This window comes from Mus caroli, chromosome 17 (assembly GCF_900094665.2).
Source record: "Mus caroli chromosome 17, CAROLI_EIJ_v1.1, whole genome shotgun sequence".
Classification (NCBI taxonomy): Eukaryota; Metazoa; Chordata; class Mammalia; order Rodentia; family Muridae; genus Mus; species Mus caroli.
In genome coordinates this window covers 49,398,855-49,411,597 of record NC_034586.1, presented here as the reverse complement: position 1 = coordinate 49,411,597, position 12,743 = coordinate 49,398,855, and the positions used below count along the sequence as shown (strand labels likewise).

General features: G+C 39.5%; 1 protein-coding gene across 1 annotated transcript in view; it reads right to left on the bottom strand.

The window, feature by feature from the left end:
* The window catches only part of Kcnh8 (potassium voltage-gated channel subfamily H member 8), a 352,841-nt gene that overhangs the window by 227,102 nt on the left and 112,996 nt on the right, over positions 1-12,743 (bottom strand). The window contains exon 2 of the mRNA XM_021149362.2: positions 7,183-7,416. Coding sequence (XP_021005021.1) covers positions 7,183-7,416 — 234 coding nt within the window. The remainder of the gene's footprint in view (positions 1-7,182; positions 7,417-12,743) is intronic.

Genomic DNA, 12,743 nt, shown 5'->3' with positions numbered 1-12,743 from the left:
TTGTGCTGTAAGATCGAGAATCGACAAATGGGACCTCATAAAATTGCAAAGCTTCTGTAAGGCAAAAGACACCATCAATAAGACAAAAAGGCCACCAACAGATTGGGAAAGGATCTTTACCTATCCCAAATCGGATAGGGGACTAATATCCAATATATATAAAAAACCCAAGATGGGAGAGTCCAGAAAATCAAATAACCCCATTAAAAAATGGGGCTCAGAGCTAAACAAAGAATTCTCACCTGAGGAATACTTCATGGCTGAGAAGCACCTGAAAAAATGTTCAGCATCCTTAATCATCAGGGAAATGCAAATCAAAACAATCCTGGGATTCCACCTCACACCAGTCAGAATGGCTAAGATCAAAAATTCAGGTGACAGTAGATGCTGGCGAGGATGTGGTGAAAGAGGGACACTCCTCCAGTGTTGGTGAGATTGCAAGCTTGTACAACCACTCTGGAAATCAGTCTGGCGGTTCCTCAGAAAATTGGACATAGTACTACTGGAGGATCCTGGAATTCCTCTCCTGGGCATATATCCAGAAGATGTTCCAACCGGTAAGTAGGACACATGCTCCACTATGTTCATAGCAGCCTTATTTGTAATAGCCAGAAGCTGGAAAGAANCCAGATGCCCCTCAACAGAGCAATGGATACAGAAAATGTTGTACATTTACACAATGGAGTACTACTCAGCAATTAAAAACAATGAATTTATGAAATTCCTAGGCAAATGGATGGACCTGGAGAGCATCATCCTGAGTGAGGTAACACAATCACAAAAGAAGTCACATGATATGTATTCACTGATAGGTGAATATTAGTCCAGATACTTAGAATACCCAAGTTATAAGAAACAATTTGTCAAACACATGAAACTCAAGAAGAATGAAGACCAAAATCTTCTTGCCCCTTCTTTGAATTGGGAACAAAACACCCATGGAAGGAGTTACTGAGACAAAGTTTGGAGCTGAGACTAAAGGATGGACCACCTAGAGACTGCCATATCCGGGGATCCATCCCATATTCAGCCTCCAAATGCTGACACCATTGCATACACTAGCAAGATTTTGCTGAAAGGACCCTGATATAGCTGTCTCTTGTGAAACTATGTCGGGGCCTAGCAAACACAAGATTGGATGCTCACAGTCAGCTATTGGATGGATCATAACCCCCCAATGGAGGAGCTAGAGAAAGTAACAAAGGAGCTAAAGGGATCTGCAACCCTATAAGTAGAACAACAATATGAACTAACCAGTACCCCCTGGAGTTCGTGTCTCTAGCTGCATATGTATCAGTAGATGGCCTAGTTGGCCATCAGTGGAAAGAGAGGCCCATTGGTCTTGCAAACTTTATATGCATCAGTACAGGGGAATGCCAGGGCCAAGAAGTGGGAGTGAGTGGGTAGGGAAGTGTGTGTGGCATGTGGGACTTGAAATGTAAATGAAGAAAATACCTAATAAAAAATATATAAAAAAAATAGTGTACTAACTTTTTGTACTCCTTAGGGTAGTCAGGAGCTGCCAGTTGCATACCAAGTATAAGCTCCCTGTGCGTATGTGTAGAAAGAGGTAAGCACTCTTTTAAGGTATCAATGCAAGACTAAGTTTAGGACTATTTTGAGACGGTTGGCAAAGAATATTTGAAATGTTAAGAGGTGGGCATAGCTGGAAAGTAAGTATGATGTTCTCTATTGATGCTACCTGAAGAGAGAGAATTCAGGAAGTGGGCATTGTTTGGATACCATTGTAGGTTGGAAGGCATGCTAGTTGGTTGGGAGAGAAAACAGTAATAGGTGACCTGGAGATTAATTTCTCTGACTCATATAAAAGATGTTCAGCCACGAAAAGAGAATATAGATACTTATTCATTCGTGGACACTATGGCCCATTTTTTTGATATGTATGAGATGGGAGCAAAGGAAGGTCCTGGTTGGTAACCTAGGACCCTGACTGGCAGAGAAAACAAACCTGATCAAGACCCCTAGAAAGTACCACCTCTCCTAAGTCCACACAGGAAAAGCCACTGGCCAAAGCACTGACTCACAAAATTGCAAGACTGATAATAGATATTTTAAGCAACCAAGCTGCAAATGGCATATTATAAAGCAGCGGATACTGGAGGCACTGTATAGATGTCCTTTTCCCTTAATCAGTCTGAGAGCTGTAACCCTTTCACAGAAATAGCTTTCAAAATCTCATTGTTACAGTATTTTTGGCGGAAGGCAATCAAACTCCTTGGAGACCCCCACAAACACTTTTAAATTTCATCAGAAATCTCTGCACAGTACAGTGTTCTTGGTTCGAGCCATGTATGGATGTAAGCATATTGTCCTGAGGTTGCCCTGGATGCTCTGACTGGGGATACCACAGACCCATCTAGACAAATGACCTTGTTCCAGTGATTGTCACAATCAGACTGCCTTCTTCTTTTATCTGGTTCCAGTGGGCAAACCATCTTGTCTTGTTCAGAAGAAAGGTTTCCTCCCGAGGTTCCTCATCCTTTGTTTTCTGTCTCAGGATTAGTTTCTCAGTCTCTCTTGTTGAAGGAGATTCCCAGGTGGCTTGCCTTACTAGTTTCTAAATGTGGTATTCTAACATAACTACAAATTATGACCATGCTGGGAACTCTCACAATCACACCAGATACACTGCAGGAACTATGCTTTCCCATAAAAAGTGCATTCTTGTGCTTCATATAATGAGCGAATGAACCCAGTGCACTTTGCTCTGAACTCTGCTTCTTATACAGTACAAGGGACAAACCCATCTCTAAGTAGTCAAACTAGAAAAGCTACACAGACTGAAAATTTACAATGTTAACTTTGAGAATAATTTGACATTCTGAAACCCCATTTTTCCTACTTTCCTGTATTGAACTCCAAGGTTAAAATACATAGAGTATAAAAAAATATTCGCAAAACCTGTCACATTTTCATATTGAATAACTGTGCATAAAACTCACTTAACAATCTTACGCATAAGCTTAGTGTTGGAGGGAAGGAAAATAATGGAATAGAGAGAAGAGAGCTGTGCACTGACAACTTTAAAACATTGATAAAAGAGGCTAAAGAGGACACAAACCAATGCAAACACACCCCATGTGTGTAACTCTGGAGAAATGGCTCTGTTGAGGTGTACAGTTCTCGAAATGCAATATCTACATCTGACATAATTACAATAGGCACCACAATGACATCCTCTAATGCGAGTTCTTAAAAATTAGAAGAGCTAAAACTTGAATGTTTGAATTAACTCCTAATCCAATGTGAGTTTACCTGGGTATTTAGGTTGATACACTCGCCTCCAGAAAAAAAAAAAAAAGATATATTGAAGTCCATAGTCCATTTCCTTATACCTATTAGATAACCATTTTCCTTATACCTATTAGATAACCATATTTGGAGATGTGGTCTTTTAAAAAATAAAGTAAGTTTAAGTAAGTTTTCAAAGCAGGACATAATCCAACTTCTTTGGGTCACAAAAATGGAAGCTTTGGGCCAGTGAGATGGCTCAGTGTTGAGCTTTTTTTACCAGAGTGAGATGTATAGGCCCCACATGGTAGAAGAAGAGAATGGACTTCAACAAGTTGTCCCAGGATGTACACTTGTGTGCCATTACTCATGCACATACATACAATAAATGAATGAGTAAATAAACAAATGTAATTAATAAAAATACCAAATTTATAAGGTGGATGCGGGTAAGACTTCATACAGGGTAAGTCCTATGCAAGGATGAGGGAAGAGATAAGAATAGTGCTTCCTCAAGCTAACCAGGACCAAAGATTGCTACAGAGCCACCAAAGCTGGTAGAGATGGAAAACAGACCTCTCATAGCCCTTGGAAGAAGCCAAGGCTTTAGACATCAGGTTCTTGGAGTTGTAAGCTCAAGAATGGTGATACAGTGAATTGGTCTGCCTTAAGACCCAGTTTTCAGTACTTCATTCTTGAACAATCAGATATACCAAGAAAGCAGTTTGATAACACTACAAAGCACAATTTTAATTTCTTTCTTAAACTTTTGTCCTAAGACACATTTTTATTTCTGGCTGCCATGCTTTCCTTTCCCCCAGGGAAGACAAGGAATGCTATTGGATCTATAGAAGACAGCTTCTTTAGAGAGAAGATACATTGTTATGGACATGAAGAGCTCGGATTGGTTGCTTCAGTCAGAGTGACCTATTGTAATGTACAGAAAACACGAACCCCTGCCATTGAAGTTAACAAATAAGCTAAAATGAGATAAATATCTGGGTGGCATCTAATCAGCTTGTTGTTTTGGGTTAAAGGCTTTTAAGGAAGAGCTAGAGAGGGCCTCATGTTAGACAGGTTGGGTTTTTTTTTTTTCTGTAAAGACTGAGGACAGAAGTGTCCTTTCTCTTTGTCGTAGTAGGACTCAGGAGAAGCTACAAGGCAAGCTGACTTTGTTCCAAGATATAGGACACACCCTGTGTGTTTTGAAAATGTGATACCAAGAAGAATTGAACAAGTTTGTTTCCTCAGATTCTTCATTATTTATGAGAGGGGGTGTGCAAAAGTCAGTTATTTTCATACTGGAACAGAAGATGCGAGAGAATCAATACTGCTTTGATCAGTGTCCTCATAAAGGAGGAAGAAAAAACCTGCACAACATTTATAGAGCCTACAAGACAGGTCATTTATGGAGCACCACCAGACAAAACAAAAAACAAAACAAAACAAAAAAAACTCAGTTATAAATGCTCAGTGGGTCATCTGATCAGTCATGAGTCAATGGGCCAAGAGCTGCTAGGACGAAGGGATTTCCAGAGCTTATTCAGGAGAGCATGCTACTTGAGGAAGAGAAGGAAGACCCTTTGGTTCAAATGTAAACCTAACTTCATGTATCCATCCTACAAATCAATTTTTATTTCTTTGCACAGGCATTGATTAAGGAACTATCAGCTGACCAGTGTTCCTCAAAACTCCAGGCTCTGAACTCTGGGGATGGGGCAGTCTCCAATGCACATACTTTTAGAGTTTTAGCTATACAAAGGGACAGATGTTCATATAATCGTCTCTGATGCAGCATGAGTTGCACAGTGTAGATAGCAATCCCAGTTATCTATAAGTAAATCAATTAGTTGCTCAGAATATCAGACAACCCCCTGGGATGATTGCTTAAAGTGAACTGGCACCATGAATTGCTTCCATTCACATATGTCCAAGGCATAGGCATACTTAAGAAAATGGGTTCAGGAAATTATAGATATTTTAGATAGTACTTCTATCATGTGCTCCCATCTTTAAACCTACACAACCTCCAAAGCACCCACCCTTTGCTCTTCCCCTGGAATTTTCTGCTGGGCTCAAGTCTTTCTCAGTAGGAGCACAGTGGAAATTCTGAAGCATAAAAACAAATGGACTTGGAGTGACCTACACTAGCATCATCCAGAGGAAGCATGAGTCTATAGTCAGCGGGTGTTTTGCACAAAGGATGTCTTTTCCCCTTTGTTCCACATGACAGCAGCTTTATCAGTCCTCTGCCAGTCCACAGCCTCAGTGACTTCCCCATGTTCTTTTATCTCAGGCTTCTTTTCACTCACTATGGTATAATTACACAGAGCTAGAAGAATCCTTTCATTTGATTGTATTTGCTATGTATGCTTTCTCCATTGTCACTGAAAAAACAAAAAACAAAACCAAAAAACCCACAATGGTGTGAACCATGGTTCTAGTGCCAAAGAACTGGGGTATCTTGTTCTAGAGCAGTGCTCATCAACAGGTCACCATGTCTATGAAATCAAAGGCCATAGGATCGGGAATGTCCTCTAAGGATAAGTGTCTTCTAAAGGTGGGTGAATTTTCTGTTTGTTGCTTTGTTTTCCCTGACATTGACTTCGGTACCCTCAAATACTGAGCACTGGAGGCTACAGTCCTGCTGATGTGCACAGTGTATGGGACAGCCTCCCAGAAATAAAACAAACAAAAACCAAAAACCAAAACCAAAAACACTAAAACCCCAACAACTTCTGATTGATGTCAACACTGACAAGAGTCAGAAGTTTTGAGCTAGAGTGTTCTCACATGGCCCTTCTTCACTACATGAACATCCCTGTTTCCTCTTCCCACTGCTTATAAGAACAGGAGTCATATTAAATTAGGTCCTCACTTTATGGCCTCATTAAATCTTAATTGCCTCTTTAATGCCTTAAAACACAATCCCATTAGGGGTTACAGCTTCACTACATGATTTCTTGTCAAGACAATTCTGTTCATAGTAGCAGGGCAAAGGAAAAAGAAAATATAAGGAAAATGACTTCATTTAAAGGGATTTTTCCCTTGAAATTATGCAAGTAAGTCCTTTGATGGGCCATTGTCCCAAATCTTACTTGCATAACTACAAAGAAGGCTAATAATGCATTACCTGGCTTGCTATCCTTATACTCAGAGAACACTAATGGGCTTGTGTTAGTGAGATGAAATGATGACTTCTTCTAATCCTCCATTTAGCAATCTTCAAATACGCAACCATTGAAATTCCTTGCAACTGGAGGGCCCATGAGCTAGCAACATCTATGCCCACATGGGATATTAGCACCACAGAGGCTGTGCCCAGCTCCAGGGCCTCTTTCATTGAGATGAGACTCAGGCAACTGCACCCAGCAGAAGCCAGTTCGCTTTTCCCCCAACTGGTAGTTTTGAGTCCCGCAAACTTACTCTATTCTGTCTCATTTTGTGTTTAAATTTTCATACAGTGACAAGAAATGTTCTGTGTGGAGAGAGCAGGATTTTAAAAATGCATATGCCGAAGTTTCTTAAGTGAAGTTCCTTTTCTGGTAGGAATCCCCAAGAATTCTGCTTTAAGGTAGTAAGATTGTCAAGCAGTTCTTAAGAATATGAAGTTTGGAAATGATCTTTGCAGAAAAGCTAGCTATTTATTAACAACCATTAGGCACATGCACAGTTTAAAATGACTTTGATGTAGTAGCGATAGAGTTTGTTTTAACAAGTTAACTCAGCACATGAACTGATGTAGAATAGTTTCAATTCTAATATAATGTTCCATGTGATTTATGCTGTTGGTGATGGAAACAAGTCCATCTTCCATGTTCCCTGGAGAACTTCTCCCAAACACTATAATTGAGTGAAATACTCTTTAGCTGGAATGAACATAAATCAGGCACTGAGCTCTCCAGTAGGTGCCAAAGCAAGGCAACTCACCATTCTTCTTGTAGAACATAATTTCTCCTTTGAATTCTACCTTCTCCTCCAGGGACTTTTCTATCTGAAGCATCAGCTGCTCGTTGGTCTCCACCCCAAACAAAAACTTGCAGCTGCAGCTCTTCTGCATGACTTCAGTTCGTGCAAACCCAGCCAGCTCACAGAAGCCATCTGAACAGTAGACTATGGGGAAGCCCTTTGCCACTTGGGCATTGGCCAGGATGAAGTTGCTATCTGTAGAAAACAGATAAAAAACATCCATCCACTTAATTCTCTTGTTTAAGACACAATTTCAGTCATACAACAGGGGTACAGGCGCCATCTCAGAGGATCTCTAATGCTTGCTATGGAATATTATGATTTAGAAAGAAGTACAAACTATCATAAAATAATTTATTCATTCACACAAGAAACAAAAGTTGAACACTGACCATAAGTATTTGTAGTAGAAGCTTTAAGCCTAATAAAATTGAAAATGAAATGAACTATAAAGAAAAGGTTTAATGAAAACAAAATGATTGTTATTAAATCCTACTACATGAAACTATTGTCTAAAATACAAATATATACAACAAATATGAAATGTCTATATATGCAAACATATACAGTAGCACACATATGCACACAGACATATGCATGTTACTGTAGCATCTGGAATCTGTGATTGAGACACATGGAGCACAGGGGGATTCGCCTGTATTTTACCATATATACTGTGTACCCATTGGTTTTATACAAAATTCTTCATATATTATATACTTTGAATTACCATGTTTCAGAGATGTTTGTAGCAGGCAATTTCCTATCATACCAAGAGAAAGGAGGTTCCATGGCCACCTCTCCATGGCCAGTAGGATAAATGTGGGACAGACAGCCTATGGGGTCCCAATCTCCTTATAAACAACTGTGGTTTGTTTCCAAGAATAGTTCTCTCTGCTTTGCTTCAGTCAGCCCTGATTTGAGATGACCATTCTTAGTGACAGTATTTATCTTGCCTTAACTTCTGTGATTCAACCATTCCCCAGTCAGTCTGTTTCTCTTAGATACAAAGCTGGATAAACCTTCTTGAAGATTTTTAATCACAGGCTGTTTTGAAGCCACAGGAATAAACTGGCTTATCACAGACTGAGAGTTCTCTCACATGTCATGGTAACATGTATTGACTATTAATTACTGGACACAGTCCAAGGAGTAAATGCATAAATTATATGTGATCTTGTCTTTAGGGTAGCATGCTTTTGGCCATGTGGAATTACTAGCTCAGTCTGGAGGAGACCATTTACAGTATCACTGAGCCCAAGGGCTTCACTTTGTACAAGTGTTTTTTCAATAGATCTCTGACATATTCTGCAGGACAATGCTGAGATATTCTGCAGGACAATGCTGAGAGATAAGGTTCAACACTACAGTAAATTACAAAGTGAAGGAAAGTTTGGGAAAATGTGAGAATAAAAATAGAGTATGGTTTTGACTTAAGATGCTGTGATTTAATTATAGAATTGCATAAATATAAACAGTAACAGAATGCCATGTTATGTCCTGAATCATTGACATGCAGTTAATAATTACTACTGGGGTTGAGAATGTTGAGAACATCCCAGGCTTTGAAAACAACTAGCTTGGAATAGGAAAAAATAGGGCATGTGACAAGTCCTAGGATATTGGGAATAGATGCCTACATATACAAGGGTCAAGGGGTGAAAAAGAAAGGGGAATGGAGATGGAGGGCAGACACCATGCTTTCTCCTGAAGCCAAGTTTGCTCATGCATCAAGTTTGTATAGCATCTACATCTTTGCTTCTGTGTGTCTGGCCAAATGTTATCCATCTTTCTACTTTTTTTTTGTCTTCTAGGGACTTACAGTTGAGGTGCTTCTTGCATATGATCTATACATATGCTTTTAAAGGGAAACCATGAATCATTCAACCTAAGATGATCACACCCATTTCTCCATGATTATTACCAGAACACATTTCTTCTTAATTATCTTTATTTGTGATTCTTTTTATTGGGAAAATACCTAAAATGGTATAATATTTTTTAAACGTTAAATTTTGGTTAATTATATTTTTAAAAAATATTCTTGTCTATACAATGTGCTGTTTCTTATTCTACATTCTCTAAGTAAGAAACTTCTAACTTGAATGTTTAAAAAATTAAGTCTCATTTTTATCTTCTGTTGGCTTATTATCCATTATGCTCAAGTTTCCTTTCTGTTACTGTGGTGAATCATTCTGACAAAAGTCAGTTTCAAGAGGAAAGGGTTTATTTGGCTTATACTTCCAGGTCATGATCCATTATTGAGGGACATTGATGCAGGAGTTGCAGCAAAAATGATGATACCATAACTTGCTGACTGACTTTCTGACTCACACATAGCTAGGGATGGTGCTGCTTTAACTGAACTGGCACTCATACACCAATGAGGAATCATGACAGTCCCCAATAGATGTGCCCCTAGGCCAGTCTGATAAAGGAAATTCCTCAATGAAAGCTTCTGTTCTCAAAGACATGAATCTAGGCTATAAAGGTGACAGCTGAAACCAACTGGTACTGTACTACACCTTTCCTCATTTTTAATGTAAATGCAATATTGTTTTATTCTGCATATCTCTTAATGGCATGTTCTTTAAATTAATTTCCATAGTGTCTTTGTAATTGTTTGCAAATATAAGAAAAGACTGGTGTTTAGAATTATAATAAGCTGAAAAGATGATAAAGTATTACTGAGCCTTCAGATCTGTGTGTTTTAATTAAGGATTATAGTATGTTTGAGTAGCTAATTCTTCCAGCCAATATGCCACAAAAAATAAACAAGAATAAAGGAATATACTTGTCCTCTGTTTATATTTAGCACATGTCCTCAACATATAATTGCATTTCAATTCCAAAGAGAATGTAGTGGCTGTCTGTGCTTTGGATAGCTTGGTGTTCTGGCCACATGAATGGTCTCTCTGTTTAGAAAGTGTCATTCCTTTGCCCTGCTATCTCCACTGGAACATATGCCTTTCTGAATACAAATCCTGGAATTCCCAAAGAAGAAACATGGCATTTACTTTAGAATTATGTGAAACAAAGCCAGGGCTGAAGTGCTTAGGAACTCATCAGTGCCACGCCACTCTCTGTACATATGCTCAGGGTATTTAACCTTTCAAGGAATCAATTATGCACATGTGAGATGCATCTGAAGGCCAGGAAGCTTTTCTCTCCTGGGTTTTAGGTCATCATTTTGTGTATTTCTAGTTTGAAAGTGAAAGTAAGTCACAAGACACATTACATACTAGACAGTTGACGGCAGCTCGAAATGATTTCTAGCAGAACATTTTCATAGATCAGCAGATAGAATATAGAGTTGGTCAGACACACAGACCATTTGGTCTGAACTTCCAAAGTAGAACAGTACCTCTGCACTCATACAAAGACGGACAATCCTTTGTTCCAAACTACAAAAGGAGGGTAGATGAATAGAAGATAGAAAGCAGAGAAGGCAAGCATTGTGCAAACTCATCATCACTTCCTCTATTTTAAGATAATAAAAATTAGCTATGGTAAATGTTACTCACCATGCAAGAACCAAGACTAAATATGAGAAGTAAATCTGCCTAGTATATTGCTTTTCTATTATGTGATTTTTAAGTGAAAAGAAGTATCTTGCTTTCCACTGGGTATGAGTCTTTTTCTCATTCTTTTTGTTGTTGTTGTTGTTGTTTTGTGTGTGTGTGTGTGTGTGTGTGTGTGTGTGTGTGTATGTGTTGTACATATTTTCATTCAAGTGGTACAGGTCACATGTGTGGGCATATACAGATATGTGTGTGGAGACCTGAGGTTAAGGTTGAGAGCCTTCCCTCAGTGTTTTTCCACATTAGTGATTGAGGGGAGGTCTCACAGATTGCTGAGATAATCACTTTCTCTAGGATTCCCCAGGCTCCAGCTTCAGAAGCCGGAATCACAGGCTAGTTGCCACAGCCACACAGCACATCCATGGTTTCTCAGAGTCCAAACTCTGATCCTCATGCTTGTGTGAATGTAAACTACTGAGCATCTCCCCAGCAGGAAATGAGCAACTTGTTTTCTCTATCCCAGTTTCTGAACTCAAAGCCACATTTCTGCAGACATCATTTATTGGTGGTATCTCTTAAATAAATCTGGATCTTTCTGTTGCCTCCATCAAGCCCTGTGAAAAGTCAATATTTCACAACCATAGAAGCTTTTGACATCCTTTGTTCCAAAATAGTTTGCATAGCTGAACTGCAGAGCCTCATAGGAAGCAGAAAATCATAGTTGCTATTCAAATGATCTGGATTTCAATTTAATTAACTTCCCTGTGTGTCATAACCCTTCGAAAGTGTTTCCACTGAAGAATACCTTCCTTGTGGCAAAAGCCAATAAGTGTATATTCCAAGGGACCCAGAATCATAGCCTTAAGCTCAATACTGCTTGGAAATCTTATGTCCAATTTAAAAGCTCAACAGAAGTTTGTGTCTCGAAACTTTAATACATCCATGATCATTTAAAAGTTTTAAATTAATTAATTGTTTTATTTATTTACATTTCAAATGTCCCCCTTCCTGGTCTTCCCTCTGCAAACCTCCCACCCCATCCTCCCTTCCCTTTGCCTCTAAGGGTGTGATCCCCCATCTACCCACCTAACCCCACCCTACTCCTCTAGCATCTTCCTTTGCTGGGGCAACAAGCCTTCACAGTATCAAGAGCCTCCACTCCTATTGATTCCAGATAAGGCAGTCTTCTGTTACATATGTGATGGGAGCCATAGACCCACTCATGTATATTTTTTGGTTAGTGGTTTAGTCTCTGGGAACTATGAGGGATGCAGTTAGTTGTTATTGTTATTCTTCCTATGGGGTTGCAATCCCCTTCACCTCCTTTAGTCCTTCCCTTATTTCTTCCATTGGGGACACCAAGCTCAGTCCTATGGTTGTCTATGAGTATATGCATCTGTCTTAGTCAGATGCTGGCAAAGCCTTTCAGAGGACAGCTATACCAGGCTCCTGTCTGCAAGCACCAGCAATAGTGTTGGGGTATGACAAATCCCAAGGCAGGGTGGTCTATGGATAGCCTTTCCTTCAATCTCTGCTCCAATTTGTGTCCCTACATTTCCTTTAGACAGGAACAATTCTGGGTTAATGATTTTGAGATGGGTGGGTGGCCCTATCTTTCTACTGGGGCCCTGTCTATATACTGGAGGTGGTCTCTTCAGTTTCTATCTCCCCACTGCTGGGTATTTTGACTAATACCATCTCCATTGGGTCCTGGGAGCATTTAAAGGTGTTTAGCTTTGTTTCCACCTGGCTCTGCCAACTTTTCAAGCCAACTGAAGTTGCAGGATGAAGAGGCATTGGTTTGCTTTACCCTTCCTAAATATTGTTTGGTTTAGTATTATCTGACTGAGACTGGAGCATTACAAGTTAGGTTGAATGGCACATGTTCAAGGAGTTCAGGCAGATCCAAACAATGTTTCCCTATAGCCTCAAACATTTAAAGATACTATCAGCAGTGCTTCACCTAATGATTACTCAGTTGTACACCTTAGAGCCAGTCAA